The following is a 17,287-nucleotide window of genomic DNA, read 5'->3' as shown; positions in this document are numbered from 1 at the left end:
CATTGGTCTCTGTTAGCTGTTGCAGGTAATAAATGAACCAATGCAAGGCAGCAAATGTGTGAAAACTAGATAATTGTCTGGAGCAAGGACTGATGGAGAACAAAGACATTTCAAAATTGGCAGATCCCCTTTAAAGAATTTTTTTTTCCGCTATTCTGTCTCCTATGGGACAATGTACAGGTAGTATTTTGTACCATGCTGTTAGGTGCTTCCTAATCCTTGTTATGGGGTCCAAACTGCACCCCCTTCCCCCTCCTGTCTTGGCTGATCAGACCAGCCTCTCTCAACCAGGGTGCCTTGAGGTTTCTTCAGGGGTGCCTTTGCAAAATATCAAAAAATTGCCCAAAACTGGTATACAAGCCAGTGGGTGGAAAAAGCCTGCCTTTGAGTTACACAAAGCCACAGGTTTCCATTGTGCACCATTACGACCTTCTAGCTGCCAGCATCCTGACAACCAATGACATCATCAGTTGATAAAGAGGATGTCAGCTGCCTACACAGCATCCTAGTTTGACCCTCCCCTGCCCATTCCCATCAGTGCTGTGGTCACTTTAGCTTTAGCCCAGTGTTGGAGAAAAACTGAGGGAGAAGAAAAACAATGGAATACTAGTCAGTACTAGCGTGCAAATGTGTATTTGCTTTGGAAGAATAAATCATCTGTAATGTTGGGTGTCCTACATGTGTGGATGTTTCTGCATTATATAAAACTATTAGAATAGTTTTTCACATTTTAGAATGGGGTGCCTTAAGACTGTCTGAAATTTTAAAGGGTGCCTCGGGACTGTCCATATAAAGGGTGATTTGACTGAAAAAAGGTTGAGAAACACTGGATCAGATAACAGCTAGGAAGGGGATGGACACTTCATAATGGCAGCCTGTCTCCACTTTGACCACTTTCTCCAGACAAGCAATCGCAAGTGGAATGCATCTGGAAGGCGGGGGTGTTAGGCATGTCAACCTCTGCATTCCTCTTGCCAATGACTGTCTGGGGAAAATACTCAGTCGAGACAAGCCGCCGCTATGAGGTGTCAGTCTACTTTCTAGTTGTTGGGTCAGCCGAGGCAGGAGGGGAGGGGGTGCAGCTCATTCCCCATAGCTAGAGTTAGGAAGCACCTAGTAACATGAGGCTGTTACCACATGCATTTTGTCCTATAGGAGACAAAATATCAAAAAAAAAAAATTGAGCAAGGCTTAAAGTTTGGAGGAAGAAAATAAAAATGTTTCCAATGACAACCAACCAGATTGGAATTATTTCTTAGTGCAGGTTAAAATAAAATGAAGAATTTGATTGGTTTCTACGGATAGCACTTCTATTGTACTGCTCCTCCTGATTCATAAATGAGACCCTTTAAAAAGGGGTTAACCAGAGAGATTGCTATGCAGTTTCTAACCCAATTCCAATCTCTGAGGGTTGGAGAATTTTAATGTCTAGAAGAAATGATAATTCAGCAATGTACGGTGCCTCGTAATGCAGTCACATGGCTGGGAATTCAATCCACAATATAATCACTTCTATAGACTCTAGAAGAAAGCTATAAGCTATGAATAAAATTGCCTAAATCAGCTCTGCAATATTGGTACATAGCATTATATAGCAACAGAAGCTCTTTATTCAAAAGTCGACCCTTGTGTGTTTGAGGTTTTAAAACACAGGAATGAGTTCAAATGCCAGAACAATTAAGGAACATAAAAATATACATTTGATGTCCTTCACCAGAGGGAGGATAAAGGGTAATGCCACAAAAAAATGAAACCTCTATTTGTGATCTTGGGAGCATCTAAACATTCAACTTTTTTTTTTAGTGTGTATGCAATACATGCGAGAAATGTGTGTTATTACATTGCTTAAATAGATGAATTAGCACAATATGGCCTAAATGTTTGTAGACACCTGACCTTCACACCTTCATTCATGGCCAAAAGTAGGTGAACGCTCCTCCAAATGATTGAGTTCACGTGTTTCCAGTTAATAGTATAAAAGAACAATTGTGTATTAACATCTTATTTCATCAATTTGGGGAAGTCTCTTTTCTGTTCCAGCTTGCCTCTGTGTGGAAAACCAGCTCCACAAAGACAATGTCTGTTAACCTGCAAAGAGCTATAACCTGAATCTTTTTCAACATCCATGAGATGTAGAATGCAAGCTTGTTCTTAACTGACTGCACATATGCTCTTTTGGCTGAATGAACACATATTCCCACAGACATCCTCTAAAACCTTATAAAAATTCTCTCCAGAAGAGTGGAGGCTGTTCTAGCCACAAGGGCCAACTTCATAAAGACATGGTTTGGTAGCCTGCACAGAGCCATGACCTAAACCCTACCGAACACCCAGGGAATGAAGATTGCAAGTCAGTTCTTTGCTGAACTCACAAATTCTCTTTTGGCTGAATGAAAACAAATTCCCAGATATCATCGAGAATCCTATAAAGTAGGGGTATATAAATAAAGAGCCAGTTTACTATGCTTCAGACTGTAGGGGGGCCAGACAATGGCCACTGGGAGTAGAAAATGCCCCAATGTCAGTGGGAGTAAACAATGTCCCATCGTTGGCCTCAGTGGGAGGAATAGGGCCCCGTCGTTGGCCTCAGTGGGAGGAATAGGGCCCCGTCGTTGGCCTCAGTGGGAGGAATAGGGCCCCGTCGTTGGCCTCAGTGGGAGGAATAGGGCCCCGTCGTTGGCCTCAGTGGGAGGAATAGGGCCCCGTCGTTGGCCTCAGTGGGAGGAATAGGGCCCCGTCGTTGGCCTCAGTGGGAGGAATAGGGCCCCGTCGTTGGCCTCAGTGGGAGGAATAGGGCCCCGTCGTTGGCCTCAGTGGGAGGAATAGGGCCCCGTCGTTGGCCTCAGTGGGAGGAATAGGGCCCCGTCGTTGGCCTCAGTGGGAGGAATAGGGCCCCGTCGTTGGCCTCAGTGGGAGGAATAGGGCCCCGTCGTTGGCCTCAGTGGGAGGAATAGGGCCCCGTCGTTGGCCTCAGTGGGAGGAATAGGGCCCCGTCGTTGGCCTCAGTGGGAGGAATAGGGCCCCGTCGTTGGCCTCAGTGGGAGGAATAGGGCCCCGTCGTTGGCCTCAGTGGGAGGAATAGGGCCCCGTCGTTGGCCTCAGTGGGAGGAATAGGGCCCCGTCGTTGGCCTCAGTGGGAGGAATAGGGCCCCGTCGTTGGCCTCAGTGGGAGGAATAGGGCCCCGTCGTTGGCCTCAGTGGGAGGAATAGGGCCCCGTCGTTGGCCTCAGTGGGAGGAATAGGGCCCCGTCGTTGGCCTCAGTGGGAGGAATAGGGCCCCGTCGTTGGCCTCAGTGGGAGGAATAGGGCCCCGTCGTTGGCCTCAGTGGGAGGAATAGGGCCCCGTCGTTGGCCTCAGTGGGAGGAATAGGGCCCCGTCGTTGGCCTCAGTGGGAGGAATAGGGCCCCGTCGTTGGCCTCAGTGGGAGGAATAGGGCCCCGTCGTTGGCCTCAGTGGGAGGAATAGGGCCCCGTCGTTGGCCTCAGTGGGAGGAATAGGGCCCCGTCGTTGGCCTCAGTGGGAGGAATAGGGCCCCGTCGTTGGCCTCAGTGGGAGGAATAGGGCCCCATGGTTGGCCTCAGTGGGAGGAATAGGGCCCCATGGTTGGCCTCAGTGGGAGGAATAGTGCCCCATGGTTGGCGTCAGTGGGAGGAATAGTGCCCCATCGTTGGCGTCAGTGGGAGGAATAGTGCCCCATCGTTGGCGTCAGTGGGAGGAATAGTGCCCCATCGTTGGCGTCAGTGGGAGGAATAGTGCCCCATCGTTGGCGTCAGTGGGAGGAATAGTGCCCCATCGTTGGCGTCAGTGGGAGGAATAGTGCCCCATCGTTGGCGTCAGTGGGAGGAATAGTGCCCCATCGTTGGCGTCAGTGGGAGGAATAGTGCCCCATCGTTGGCGTCAGTGGGAGGAATAGTGCCCCATCGTTGGCGTCAGTGGGAGGAATAGTGCCCCATCGTTGGCGTCAGTGGGAGGAATAGTGCCCCATCGTTGGCGTCAGTGGGAGGAATAGTGCCCCATCGTTGGCGTCAGTGGGAGGAATAGTGCCCCATCGTTGGCGTCAGTGGGAGGAATAGTGCCCCATCGTTGGCGTCAGTGGGAGGAATAGTGCCCCATCGTTGGCGTCAGTGGGAGGAATAGTGCCCCATCGTTGGCGTCAGTGGGAGGAATAGTGCCCCATCGTTGGCGTCAGTGGGAGGAATAGTGCCCCATCGTTGGCGTCAGTGGGAGGAATAGTGCCCCATCGTTGGCGTCAGTGGGAGGAATAGTGCCCCATCGTTGGCGTCAGTGGGAGGAATAGTGCCCCATCGTTGGCGTCAGTGGGAGGAATAGTGCCCCATCGTTGGCGTCAGTGGGAGGAATAGTGCCCCATCGTTGGCGTCAGTGGGAGGAATAGTGCCCCATCGTTGGCGTCAGTGGGAGGAATAGTGCCCCATCGTTGGCGTCAGTGGGAGGAATAGTGCCCCATCGTTGGCGTCAGTGGGAGGAATAGTGCCCCATCGTTGGCGTCAGTGGGAGGAATAGTGCCCCATCGTTGGCGTCAGTGGGAGGAATAGTGCCCCATCGTTGGCGTCAGTGGGAGGAATAGTGCCCCATCGTTGGCGTCAGTGGGAGGAATAGTGCCCCATCGTTGGCGTCAGTGGGAGGAATAGTGCCCCATCGTTGGCGTCAGTGGGAGGAATAGTGCCCCATCGTTGGCGTCAGTGGGAGGAATAGTGCCCCATCGTTGGCGTCAGTGGGAGGAATAGTGCCCCATCGTTGGCGTCAGTGGGAGGAATAGTGCCCCATCGTTGGCGTCAGTGGGAGGAATAGTGCCCCATCGTTGGCGTCAGTGGGAGGAATAGTGCCCCATCGTTGGCGTCAGTGGGAGGAATAGTGCCCCATCGTTGGCGTCAGTGGGAGGAATAGTGCCCCATCGTTGGCGTCAGTGGGAGGAATAGTGCCCCATCGTTGGCGTCAGTGGGAGGAATAGTGCCCCATCGTTGGCGTCAGTGGGAGGAATAGTGCCCCATCGTTGGCGTCAGTGGGAGGAATAGTGCCCCATCGTTGGCGTCAGTGGGAGGAATAGTGCCCCATCGTTGGCGTCAGTGGGAGGAATAGTGCCCCATCGTTGGCGTCAGTGGGAGGAATAGTGCCCCATCGTTGGCGTCAGTGGGAGGAATAGTGCCCCATCGTTGGCGTCAGTGGGAGGAATAGTGCCCCATCGTTGGCGTCAGTGGGAGGAATAGTGCCCCATCGTTGGCGTCAGTGGGAGGAATAGTGCCCCATCGTTGGCGTCAGTGGGAGGAATAGTGCCCCATCGTTGGCGTCAGTGGGAGGAATAGTGCCCCATCGTTGGCGTCAGTGGGAGGAATAGTGCCCCATCGTTGGCGTCAGTGGGAGGAATAGTGCCCCATCGTTGGCGTCAGTGGGAGGAATAGTGCCCCATCGTTGGCGTCAGTGGGAGGAATAGTGCCCCATCGTTGGCGTCAGTGGGAGGAATAGTGCCCCATCGTTGGTGTCAGTGGGAGGAATAGTGCCCCATCGTTGGTGTCAGTGGGAGGAATAGTGCCCCATCGTTGGTATCAGTGGGAGGAATAGTGCCCCATCGTTGGTAACAGTGGGAGGAATAGTGCCCCATTGTTGGTAACAGTGGAATAGTGCCCCATCGTTGGTATCGTTGGAGACTAAAGCTATAAAAAGCCTTTCCAAAAAAGTGGAGAGTGTTCTAGCTGCAAGGGCAGGTCAACTCTATATTAATGCCCATGGTTTGGAATGGGATGTTCAACAAGCTCAAAGAGGTATGATGGTCAAGTGTCTCCAAGCTTTTGCCAACATACAGTATATTCTCCAGTTGATTAGCAAATGGCCACTGGCTCACACGTACTGGTTTCTGGCCAAGAGTTGCCTGGAAGATGGTAACATAATTCAACCCAATCCCAGAAAAACTAGTGGCAACCAATCAGATGTAAGCATTCATTCTATTGTAACAAGAAAAAACTAATACTTGCTAGTTGGTATGGACAAGACCTGGTTTTTGTTTTGTATGACTTTGTATAAATAATATAGCAATGTCCAAAACTCAGAAGCCGAGTAATTAATGCATCTAAAATATTTAGAAACTACACTACATGGACAAAGTCTGTGGACACCTGACCATTACACCTCTATGTGCATCTTGAGCAACCAGTTCCAAAACAATGTGCGTTAAACTGGCGATGGCCCTCCTTTAAGCCTTCACTCTTCTGGGAAGCCTTTCCACAAACTCATCAAATCATGTCTTTATGGACTTTGCACAGGGACAGAGTTGTTCTTCAGCAGAAGAGGACCTTCCCCAAACTGTTGGCCAAAGAACGGAATGGTCGAAAATAACTTTGCATATTGCTTTTGTTGGAAAAACCAAAACTCAATAATTTAGAAAACATTTTTGACCATAAAAGTAAAAAAATGATGGCTAGGTGTCCACAAACATTTGACCATACATATAGTGTATATCTCCTATTGCCTGCTAGCTCCTATTTCACTGACTAGCACCTGGAGTCTATATTTGTCCACAACTGATAATGATTGATAAATTGTGACTGACAATGTAAGAACACGAATATGAATGATGGATGGTGATGCACATTTTCCCACCAGAATCCCATTCCACCCTTTTGTCCCAGAGAGAAAAGTTGAATGCTGATCCCTCAAGCATTAAGGAATGGAAGGTTCCATGACTCCTTAATGATGGAGGGATCTGCACTGTTGGGGAAGAAGCAGCAGTGAGACTCACTCAACAACCTCGAGACCTGTGGCCAAGCAAACGCTCATCTTTCATTTACAGAACCAAATACCGCTCCTCTGCTTGCCTGGATTCGGAGACACATTTTTCACAGCATGAATTAACCTGTCGATATTGAAGGTGTACCCTAGCCACCGATACCATAACAGCTAGCAAACTATATGAAATTTGAACAAGGTTCTCGAATTGATGTCAACCTCAACAATGGTGAAGATACGCTATCCGCTACAGGACTAGAAGTGGAGCTGCTCAGAACCCAGGCAAGAAGCCAGCTGCAGGTTTGATTTTTTTTAAGCAATGTTTTGGCCAGAGAGGTTAGCTCGGCCACTGGTCTCACTGGCGGATAAGTAAGTAGCGCTGCCGCCTTAGGCCACTGCGCTGCTACCCACCTGGTTATCCTCTTCCAAGTTGATAGTTGCAAAACAAATGATCTTCAAAGAAAATCTTACCAATCACCCCTTTAGTGTTTTCATCATTCAAAGAGCCAAAGGCGATTGAGGGCAGCAGGCATGCAAAGTACAAGAAAATCATAGTTGTGATGTACTTTCCGATGGCCTTGTTATTGCCGAGAATACCTGTCAGGAAGGAGAGATTAATATCGAGTGTGGTTACTAGGTAAAACAAGGAGCACTGCTTCTTATTCACTGTGTAAAAGCCTTGCAATGGGGTTGATTTACTAAAACTGGAGGGTGCAAAATCTGGAGCAGCACTGCATAGAAATCAATCAGCTTCCAGGTTTTATTGTCAAAGTTTGATTGAACCAGCTGAAGTTAGAAGCCCATTAGCTACCATGCACAGCTGCGCCAAATTTTGCACTCTACAGTTTTAGTAAATCAACCCCAATGTCTATTTACACTTGTCTGCCAAAAACGCCTGTCTATGTGCCCTTTTGATTCCAGTTTCACTTGGTTACTCAAGATTAGATTTTCACTCCTCTCACCTACATTTCCCTTGTCCAATTTCAGGCTCTTTTTAGCCACAGAGAAGCTCTCATTGGACAGTGGAATGATGCATTAGTGAGGATTTATACATCGATCATGAAAGTTTGGCCTTAATAGCTCAGTGAAATCAGGTTTAGAGGGCACCTAGAAGACACACCTTTGGTGGAGTTTGCTCTTAGGCAAGGTTTACAAAGACTGACAGATTTAATTTAAAGTTTACTCTGTACATCGTACATTTCTTGTATTACTGGTTTCTTATGAATGTAGAAAAGTCTTGCCCAAGAGCTGGCACCACACAATGCCTATTTGCACTTGTCTAAAAGAAAGGCTCCATGACTTTGCCTTCTTCTCATTCCAATTTTACTTGGTTACTAAAGGTTATACTTTCAATGATTTTAGAGGCCAAACTCACCCACCTACATTCCCCTTTGTCCATGGTGAAGGCTCTTGGACAAGGCACAATGCACTGGTGAGGACTAGATCTTAAATTATGGAAGATGGCCTTAATAGCCTAGTGAAATCGGGTTTAGAGGTCACCAAGAAGACACACCTTTGGTGGTGTTTGCTCTTTAGCAAAATTTACAATGGCTGAAAGATTAACTTTAAAGCTTCCAAAACCATAAAAACAAGAAATGTACTCTTCATAGTTATCATGGTCATATAACATCATCTACAATTAATGCAGAAAACAAAAAAGACATTACCCTGTGTATGAAAAATGTATGGTGTCCTATGCCTCCAAATAACTAGTGCATATTTAAAGACGTTTTGGATTACTAAATAAAAAACAAACATACATACTCACCGCTATGCTGCAGCATCACCGTGCTGCTGCAGCTGTCCTCCGCCGGCTCTAAGCACAAAAACTGAGAGATCACATGATCATGGATTATCAGTCACCGACTATCAGTCACCGTTCCTTGCTCTGCCTCTCCAGCCCTCACTGGAGCACCAGGCTAGAGAGGGGCTGGTGCAGCCGGCTTTGGCTTTTAGCAGTAAGCTGAGAGCTGGAGCCAGCTGTCAATTAGGCATCCGAGTTAATCCTGACAATATGATCGGGATCCTTCTAGAGCCTGGAGCAACTCTGACACCAGCTGACAGCAGGCTTCAGCCAGCTGTTGGGTGATCCTGAGTCAAATGATAGCACACGCAAATGCACTCCTGTGACCCACGTGAGGAGTAGGACCAAAAGAGCTTTGGCCATACTTCTCTTAATCATTTGTTCTGGAGTGAGGCCATAATGGGGACAATTCCCATGACGCTGTGGGTAATTTTCATCCTCTCTCTAAAAAAACTGAGCTGTAGATCAATATATAGTAGAGGGGTTGGTTGCAGATTCAGTTTCTCAAATGTCCAATACTACAGGGATGCTGATACCCTACACTTTTCATGTATGACTTTGGGTCCCGGTAGGTGCCTCCATGTGACAAGGATTTTACAGATGAATGCTAAAGCCACCCTCCCAACCTCCACCAAAAATGGTCAGAAGTCAAATATCCTACCAGTATGCCGGTTATTCATCTTTTCTCTGTAGCCTAGCCACAAAAGAAATGCAGACACTTGGAAAGTATTCCATATAGGCCTCCTATACTTCTTTATGACAAAAAGCAGACTAATTTCCAAATGGGCACTCCTGATACTACAAAATCCTGCTTTAGCCTAATAAAGTAATAAATAAAGCTTCCGGAGCTGACAAGCTCACTCCTGTGACTCTTCTAAAATGACATTTGTCAGAAAGGAGTTCAACAGGGGTGCCCGGGGTAAACAAGCACAGAGCAGCATTTTGTCAGGTCGTGGCCCCATGGAACATCCATCACTTAATGGCAGCTGCACTCAACGGGCAGAGCTGTAGAAGATGAAAGAACTGAGCTGTAGATCAGCATCAATATGTAGTAGAGGGGTTGGTTGCAGATTCAGTTTCTCAAATGTCCAGTACTACAGGGCTGCTGATACCCTAGACTTTTCATGTATGACTTTGGGTCCCGGTAGGTGCCTCCATGTGACAAGGATTTTACAGATGAATGCTAAAGCCACCCTCCCAACCTCCACCAAAATGGTCAGAAGCCAAATATCCTACCAGTATGTAGGTTATTCATCTTTTCTCTGTAGCCTAGCCACAAAAGAAAAGCAGACACTTGGAAAGTATTCCATATGGGCCTCTTATACTTCTTTATGGCAAAAAGACAGATTTCCATGACGCTGTGGGTAATTTTCATCCTCTCTCTAAAAAACTGAGCTGTAGATCAGCATCAATATGTAGTAGAGGGGTTGGTTGCAGATTCAGTTTCTCAAATGCCCAGTACTACAGGGCTGCGGATACCCTACACTTTTCATGTATGACTTTGGGTCCCGGTAGGTGCCTCCATGTGCCAAGGATTTTACAGATGAATGCTAAAGCCACCCTCCCAACCTCCACCAAAAATGGTCAGAAGCCAAATATCCTACCAGTATGCCGGTTATTCATCTTTTCTCTGTAGCCCAGCCACAAAAGAAATGCAGACACTTGGAAAGTATTCCATATGGGCCTCCTATACTTCTTTATGGCAAAAAGCAGACGAATTTCCAAATGGGCACTCCTGATACTACAAAATCCTGCTTTAGCCTAATAAAATAAGTAATAAATAAAGCTTCCGGAGCTGACAAGCTCACTCCTGTGACTCTTCTAAAATGACATTTGTCAGAAAGGAGTTCAACAGGGGTGCCCGGGGTAAACAAGCACAGAGCAGCATTTTGTCAGGTCGTGGCCCCATGGAACATCCATCACTTAATGGCAGCTGCACTCAATGGGCAGAGCTGTAGAAGATTCTGAGAGCTTCTCAGAAAATAAAGAGCACAGCTCATTGTACCACTTATCAAGGGATTTAAAGGGCTGAGGATGAATGGTGCTATTATCCAGTAAATGGATACAGGTATAGAGGAAAACTGTGTGTCGGCTTATTACAGCCATTCTGTCTGCAGTTACAGCAGTGTGACCCATTTCTTATACACACAGTGCAAGACAATATAACAGAGACAAGGAAAACTGGGTCAATCTGTTATAAGCACCAGTTGGCTACAGCTTGTTCATTTGTTTGCCAGAACTACAGTTAAAGGGATTTTCTAGAATACTAACAGTTACCCAGCTTCCCGCTCCGGTTCTTTTTTTTTTAGTGATCATATTATAATATACACCGATCAGCCACAACGTTTTGACCCCTGGCAGGTTAAGTGAATAACATTCATTACACACATAACACTCATTACAATGGCACTTGAAAGTCATAGGATATATTAGGCAGCTAGTGAACATGTTGTCCCTGAAGTTGATGTGCTGAAAATAGGAAAAAAAAAAGGGCATTGCAGTCTGTTGTGAATGGGGCTGTATAGTCATAGACCGGCCAGGGTGCCCATGCTGACCCATGCCCACAGCCAAGAGTGCCTACAATGAACTGGACTACGAAGCAATGGAAGACGGTGGCCTGATCTGATGGATCAAGTGGATGGCTGGGTGTGTATCACTTACCTGGGGAAGAGAAGGCACAAGGATGCAGTATGGAAAGCCAGAAGAGGTAGTGTAATGCTTTGGGAAATGGTTTGCTTGGAAACCTTGGGTCCTGCCATTCATTTGGATGTTACTTTACACATACCGCCTACCTAGACTTTGCTGTTGACCAAGTACATCCCTTTATGGAAATAGTATTCACTGATGGCAGTGGTCTCTTTCTGCAAGATATTGCGCCTTGCCACACTGCAAAAATTGTTCAAGAATGGTTTAAGCAACACAACAATGGGTTTGAGGTGTTGATTTGGCCTCCGAGTTCTCAATTCATCAAGCATCTGTGTTGCCCATGTACAGCCATGGCGAAAAATTTTGAGAATGACAAATATTAATTTTCACAAAGTCTGCTTTAGTGTTTTTAAATCTTTATGTCAGATATTACTATGGTATACTGAAGTATAATTACAAGCATTTCAGAAGTGTCAAAGACTTTTATTGACCATTACATGAAGTTTATGGAAAGAGTCAATATTTGCAGTGTTGACCCTTCAGAGTTTTGTTTTTTTTTGTTCACCCGCCTCTTGAGGATTGACCACAAGTTTTCAATGGGATCAAGGTGTGGGGAGTTTCCTGGCCATGTACCCAAAATTTTGATGTTTTGTTCCTCAAGGCACTTAGTTCTCACTTTTGCCTTATGGCAAGGCACTCCATCAGGCTGGAAAAGGCATTGTTCAGCACCAAACTGTTCATGGATGGTTGGGACAAGTTGCCCTCGGAAGATATTTTTGTACTCCTAGATTGTAAGCTCCCAGGATCAGGGCCTCCTAACCCTCTTGTATTGAACTGTATTGTTACTCTATTGTCTCCCTTTATATTGTAAAGTGCTGAGCAAACTGTTGGCGCTATATAAATCCTGTATAATAATAATAATAGCATTCTTTATTCATGGCTCTGTGAATGAGCCCACTCCCTTGGCTGAGGAGCTGGACTTTCTTGGGTGCCCTGAAGCCTTCTTCACAACAATTGAACCTCTCTCTTTGAAGTTCTTGATGATCCGATAAATGGTTGATTTAGGTGCAATCTTAGTAGCAGCAATATCCTTGCATGTGAATCCCTTTTTGTGCAACCAATGATGACTGTTTCCTTGCAGGTAACCATGGTCAACAGAGGAAGAACAAAGATTTCAAACACCACCCTCCTTTTAACGCTTCCAGTTTGTTATTCTAACTCAATCAGCATGACAGAGTGAACCCCAGCCTTGTCCTCATCAACACCGACACCTGTGTGAACGAGAGACTCACTGACAATATCAGCTGGTCCTTTGCGGCAGGGCTGCAATGCAGTGGAAATTTTTTTTTTGGATTAAGTTCATTTCATGGCAAAGAAGGACTTTGCAATTAATCACAATTCATCTGATCACTCTTCATAACATTCTGGAGTACATGCAAATTGCCATCATAAAAACTGAGGCAGCAGACTTTGTAAAAAGTAATATTTGAGTCACTCACAACTTTTGGCCAGGGCTGTAAATAGTCTATCATTTTAAATCAGTCTGGCCTTGCTGGTCTATAGACTATATCTTATAACCATTTTATTGTACCTGTTCAATAGGTGCAAAAAAAAACCTGCTGTCAGACACCCGGTGAGCTGATAACTTCCTGTGCTCCCTTGTCTGTGCTGACCATCAACCTAGGGCAGGACTACAGAACATGTCTCCCTCATCTCTATAACCTAGAGGGGGGTGTCCTGTAGTCCTGAGGTATCAACAGCAAGGCTCCTACTTTCCATTCATCATACATCTGCATCAGAGGCTGGTCATCAGCTCTGAGGAAAGAGATTCGTCCCCGAAACGCATCAGAGGTTTGACCGCACTGACAGATGGAACACCTTGCCTGCCGTTGTGGCCATTGTCATTTTTCTATGCTTTTTAGATACATGCTTTGTCTGTATGGTTTTTTTATTCTTTCACTCCTACAATAAACCTTGGATAATGCACTAGGTGTGTGCGCTGCCTGTTTTCTCTCTATCCAGTGGCTGATTTCCCCGTCTGAGGAGGGCTGCACCCCTGAAGCATTTCCTTTGGTTGTCGCTGTCCTGGTACCCTTGGCTTCCCTTTTGGCAGTGCATATCCTGAGACGCTGGAGAGTACATATGATATCCTGTCCTGTAGTCCTGCCCTAGGTTGACTACACTGCTCCTCCACAGATATGTAGGACCAGACAAGCACAAAGTGGAGGTTTTTTTTTTTTGTTTTGTTTTACACAGAAGAGGGTATCTTACCGTCGGTGAAGTCCAAAGGGTAGACTGGAAGCCTACGTGTTATGTCATCGAATATTCCCTTTCCCACATTGAGGAACTCGTGCAGCTGTGAGGAGGAAGGAAATGGCAGGATTAGAGTCAAGACGTCAATGGACCACAAGCACAGACGTGGGGGGGTGGCGGGGTCACATGTCAATGGTGAAGCCTGGTTAGCATTACAGATGTTCTGATATGACAGCAGACACACAGGACAGGTAAAGCCAAGTCGCTGCATTACAGGCACATCCCCAGCCAGAGGTCTCTGCTCAGTGACAGGTCTGGGTGAGCAGTACGTCCACCCAGCTGCAGGTCACTGCTATATAGACACACAACCAGGGGCGGACTGACAACTCATGGGGCCCCCGGGCAATAGGGGATCATGGGGCCCGTGTGTCCTTGTCAAAACTCAAAAAAGCCTATGAAAAAGGTACCAGGGGCATCTCATGGGGCCCCCTACTGACCCCGGGCCCTCGGGCAGTGCCCGAGTTTCCAAATGGTCAGTCCGCCCCTGCACACAACCCCAAATTAGGATGCATATTCCACTGGGATGTAAATTTTTTTTTGTATATTAACCTTTTCGCAGCCTGAACCTGGAGCTAGGCTATAGAGATGAACTTTAGGCAGACAAGTGGAACCAGTTGTGCAATAAAGCCCACTTAACCCCCCCAGTTCAATTAGCTAAATACATTCAAAATTCAAAGCTGAATTCCAGGCATGGATATTTTTGCACTGGTTACAATGGTCCAGCTGGAAATCTCTGTAGCAAGCACTGCTACAATGATCGCTGCTAGCTTCTGGATCCCATGCCAAGCATCTGTCCTGCTGCTTAGTGAGCACAGAAGGTGGATGGTTTGGGATGGATGCCGTTCAGAGAACACTTTGCATTCTCTCAATGAATGCAAAGCGTTCTCTGATTAGATGAGGTGGGGATCATGACATCATTACCCCCCACCCCACCCCCAGAGAATGCTGGGCACAGGAAGCTATAGGAGGTCACTGTAGTAGTACCATGTACATGCACTGTAGTAGTAGCATGTACCCAAAGAACCCCCAGTGATGCAGCAATAGGATCATACATATATTGAAAAAGATATTTGGTTAAAAAAGATTATCAACTTTATTACATACGTATTTCCATTGTAATATAAAATATTTAACATTTCAGTGGAAATGTGTATGTAATAAAGTTGATAAAAATCTTTTTTAACCAAATGTCTTTTTCCCATTGCTGCATTAACCACTTCCAGTCTGGACACTTTAACCCCCTTCCTGTCCAGGCCAATTTTCAGCTTTAAGCGCTATCACACTTTGAATGACAATTGCGCGATCATGCAACACTGTACCCATATGAATTTTTTATCATTTTTTTGAGACAGATTAAACTTTATTTTGGTGGTATTTATTCACCACTGGGGTTTTTATTATTTTGCTATATAAATGAAAAAGTGCAAAAATTTTGAAAAAAAAAGTGTTTTTCTTATAAAATTTTGCAAATAAATAATCTTTCTTCATAAATCTTGGCCAAAATTTATTCAGTTATCTTTTTAGAAAAAAAAAAAAAACACAAATTAGTTTACAACCAAAAATTAATTTTTCAAATTTTTTTTTACTTTTTTTTATATTAGGTTTTTTTTTTTTTACATACCGTCACTTTAGCAGTACAATGTCTGTACTACTTGTGGGGGGTGATGAAGATTTTTTTTTTTTTTTACACTGCTTGCTTTTACACCCATAAAGGCTGTAAAAGCAATCATTTCTCCTTCTCTCTGGCTGCATTGGTTGCAGCCATTGAGAAATACTGTGAGAGCTGTGATTGGTCACAGCTTGTCACATGATACAAGGCTGTTGTGAATAGCCTTGTACCATGTGACCTCTGTGATCATTCACAGATTTCACACATAGTAAGCAATGATGTCAGAAGTGACATCTTGCTTACTACTCTTCATGTGATCACTGATTGGCCAATCAGTGATCACATGATCAGGACCTCACACAGAGGTCCCGTACAACAATCGGTGTTCCACTATGTCAGGAGGACACAGCGGGCACCGGATCGCGGTGCTGCGCACTCCCAGGGAGCACGCACAAGCAGGGAGCGGGGAGGACGTTTATAAACAGCCACCCGCCCCTGCACTTCTCCCACCCAGCCGTTTATATACATGGGCCGGACAGGAAGTGGTTAAAGTCCCACTGGGGGTTCTTTGGGTACATGCATTCATATAGGGATGAGCAGCCAGATACTCGACCCTTTGGTTATGTAGTAGTGGTGCTTGCTACAGTGACTTCCAGCTTTCTTGGAGACTAGCCAGTTATGGTTCTTATATACTTAACAATGCTGGAGCAATGGAATGATGCAAAAATATCAGTACCTGGAACTCAGCTTTAAAGCAGCCACAGTCGGAGTTGGAAAGCCTGTCCCCTGCCACCATGCTGCAGAGAAGGACCTTTGCTATATGTGGGGAAGCATAGGTCTTATTTTAAAGGTCTAACACACTCCAACCAGAGTCAATGAGAAAAGCTCACCGCCGACTGGAGGACTCTGGTAGGGGATCTGTCAGCCCTCTCTGCAAACGAGAACCACTACCTCCCCAATAGTGAAAGGATCCCATTCTGCAGCTGCTGGCAGGGGACAGGCTTTCCTACTCCAGCTGTGGCTGGTTTTGAAAGAGAAAAAAAAACCTGTAAAACATTGAGCACCTTTTGTTTTGATGCACCTGGAATGTATTTAGCGGATTTAAAGGGCATAATCCACATTGGATGCATTTGTCCTTTCAGCCTTCCAGACAGCATTCAGCTATGACTATCAGTGGTGAGGAGACCTGAATGCTGTGTGGAAGGCTCCATAAGTGGACTTTGAGCTGCTAGGTCAGCTTGCCTGTAAAAAGACATTATGGCCTCTACTGTGCCTAGAACTCTGAAAGTTAGCCCTGCAAGCCTGAGTTGTGCTGGATGGAAGTTTTACCTGCTGTGTGTGGGACAAGCCTTTCGTGCTGAATTAAGCAATTTTTTCTTTTATCAATACATTTTTATTTGGCTTTCCAACTAATGAAACAGAGTGAAAGGAAGAATTAACAGATTAATGTCGGGGGGAGGTTCACGAGAGATAGAGAAGAGGTGATCCAATGGAGAGGTATAAGAAGGCACATATTCAGTTCATTGAGAGTAAGGTGGATGACCTGGAGGGGAATTGAGGAGCACTAGTGGTGGTGTGATTTTGTAAGGTGGATGGTGCATTGATACACTGTGCAGATTCCGAGGAGGACCGGTGAAGAACAGGCGTACCTCGATATACGAACTTAATTCGATCTGCGGGACTTTTCGTATTGGGAAAAATTCGTAAACTGAAACACATAGGAAACACATTTCCCATAGGAATGCATTGAAAACCAATTCATCCATTCCAGAGGTCAGAAAAAAGTAAAAAAAAAAAACAAAAAACAAAACAACAAAAAAGTATTTTATCTGTTCAATACTCTTTATAAAGTGCACTTTAAAAGGCATAAATACTTTACAGGGACATGATTAAAAATTAATTCGTAAATGCATTGAAAACCAATTAATCCATTCCGGAGGTCAGAAAAAAAGTTTTAACTGTTCAAAAAACTCTTTATAAGGTGCACTATAAAGGCATAAAGGGACATGATTAAAAAAAAAAAAAATTGTAAATGCATGAAAACCAATTAATCTGTTCCGAAGGTCATAAAAAAGTAAAAAAAAAGTCTTATCTGTTCAAAACTCTTTATAAAGTGCACTTTAAAAGGCATAAATACTGTACAGGGACATGATTAAAAAATAATTTGAAAATGCAC

The 17,287-nt window shown here is 45.6% G+C and overlaps 1 protein-coding gene across 1 annotated transcript in view; it reads right to left on the bottom strand.

Annotated features, from left to right (window-relative positions):
• SLC4A11 (solute carrier family 4 member 11) overlaps positions 1-17,287 on the bottom strand; it is a 154,554-nt gene that overhangs the window by 82,259 nt on the left and 55,008 nt on the right. The window contains exons 8-9 of the mRNA XM_089654704.1: positions 13,461-13,545; positions 7,211-7,336 (exon numbers count right to left, since the gene is read on the bottom strand). Of these exons, the coding sequence (XP_089510830.1) occupies positions 7,211-7,336; positions 13,461-13,545 (211 nt within the window). The remainder of the gene's footprint in view (positions 1-7,210; positions 7,337-13,460; positions 13,546-17,287) is intronic.

The sequence above is a fragment of the Staurois parvus genome, unplaced genomic scaffold (genome assembly GCF_062004578.1).
Source record: "Staurois parvus isolate SC_StPar_1 unplaced genomic scaffold, SC_StPar_1.0 ptg000791l, whole genome shotgun sequence".
Taxonomy (NCBI): domain Eukaryota; kingdom Metazoa; phylum Chordata; class Amphibia; order Anura; family Ranidae; genus Staurois; species Staurois parvus.
Note: the sequence above shows the minus strand (reverse complement) of the source record. Positions and strands in the feature narration are given on the sequence as shown.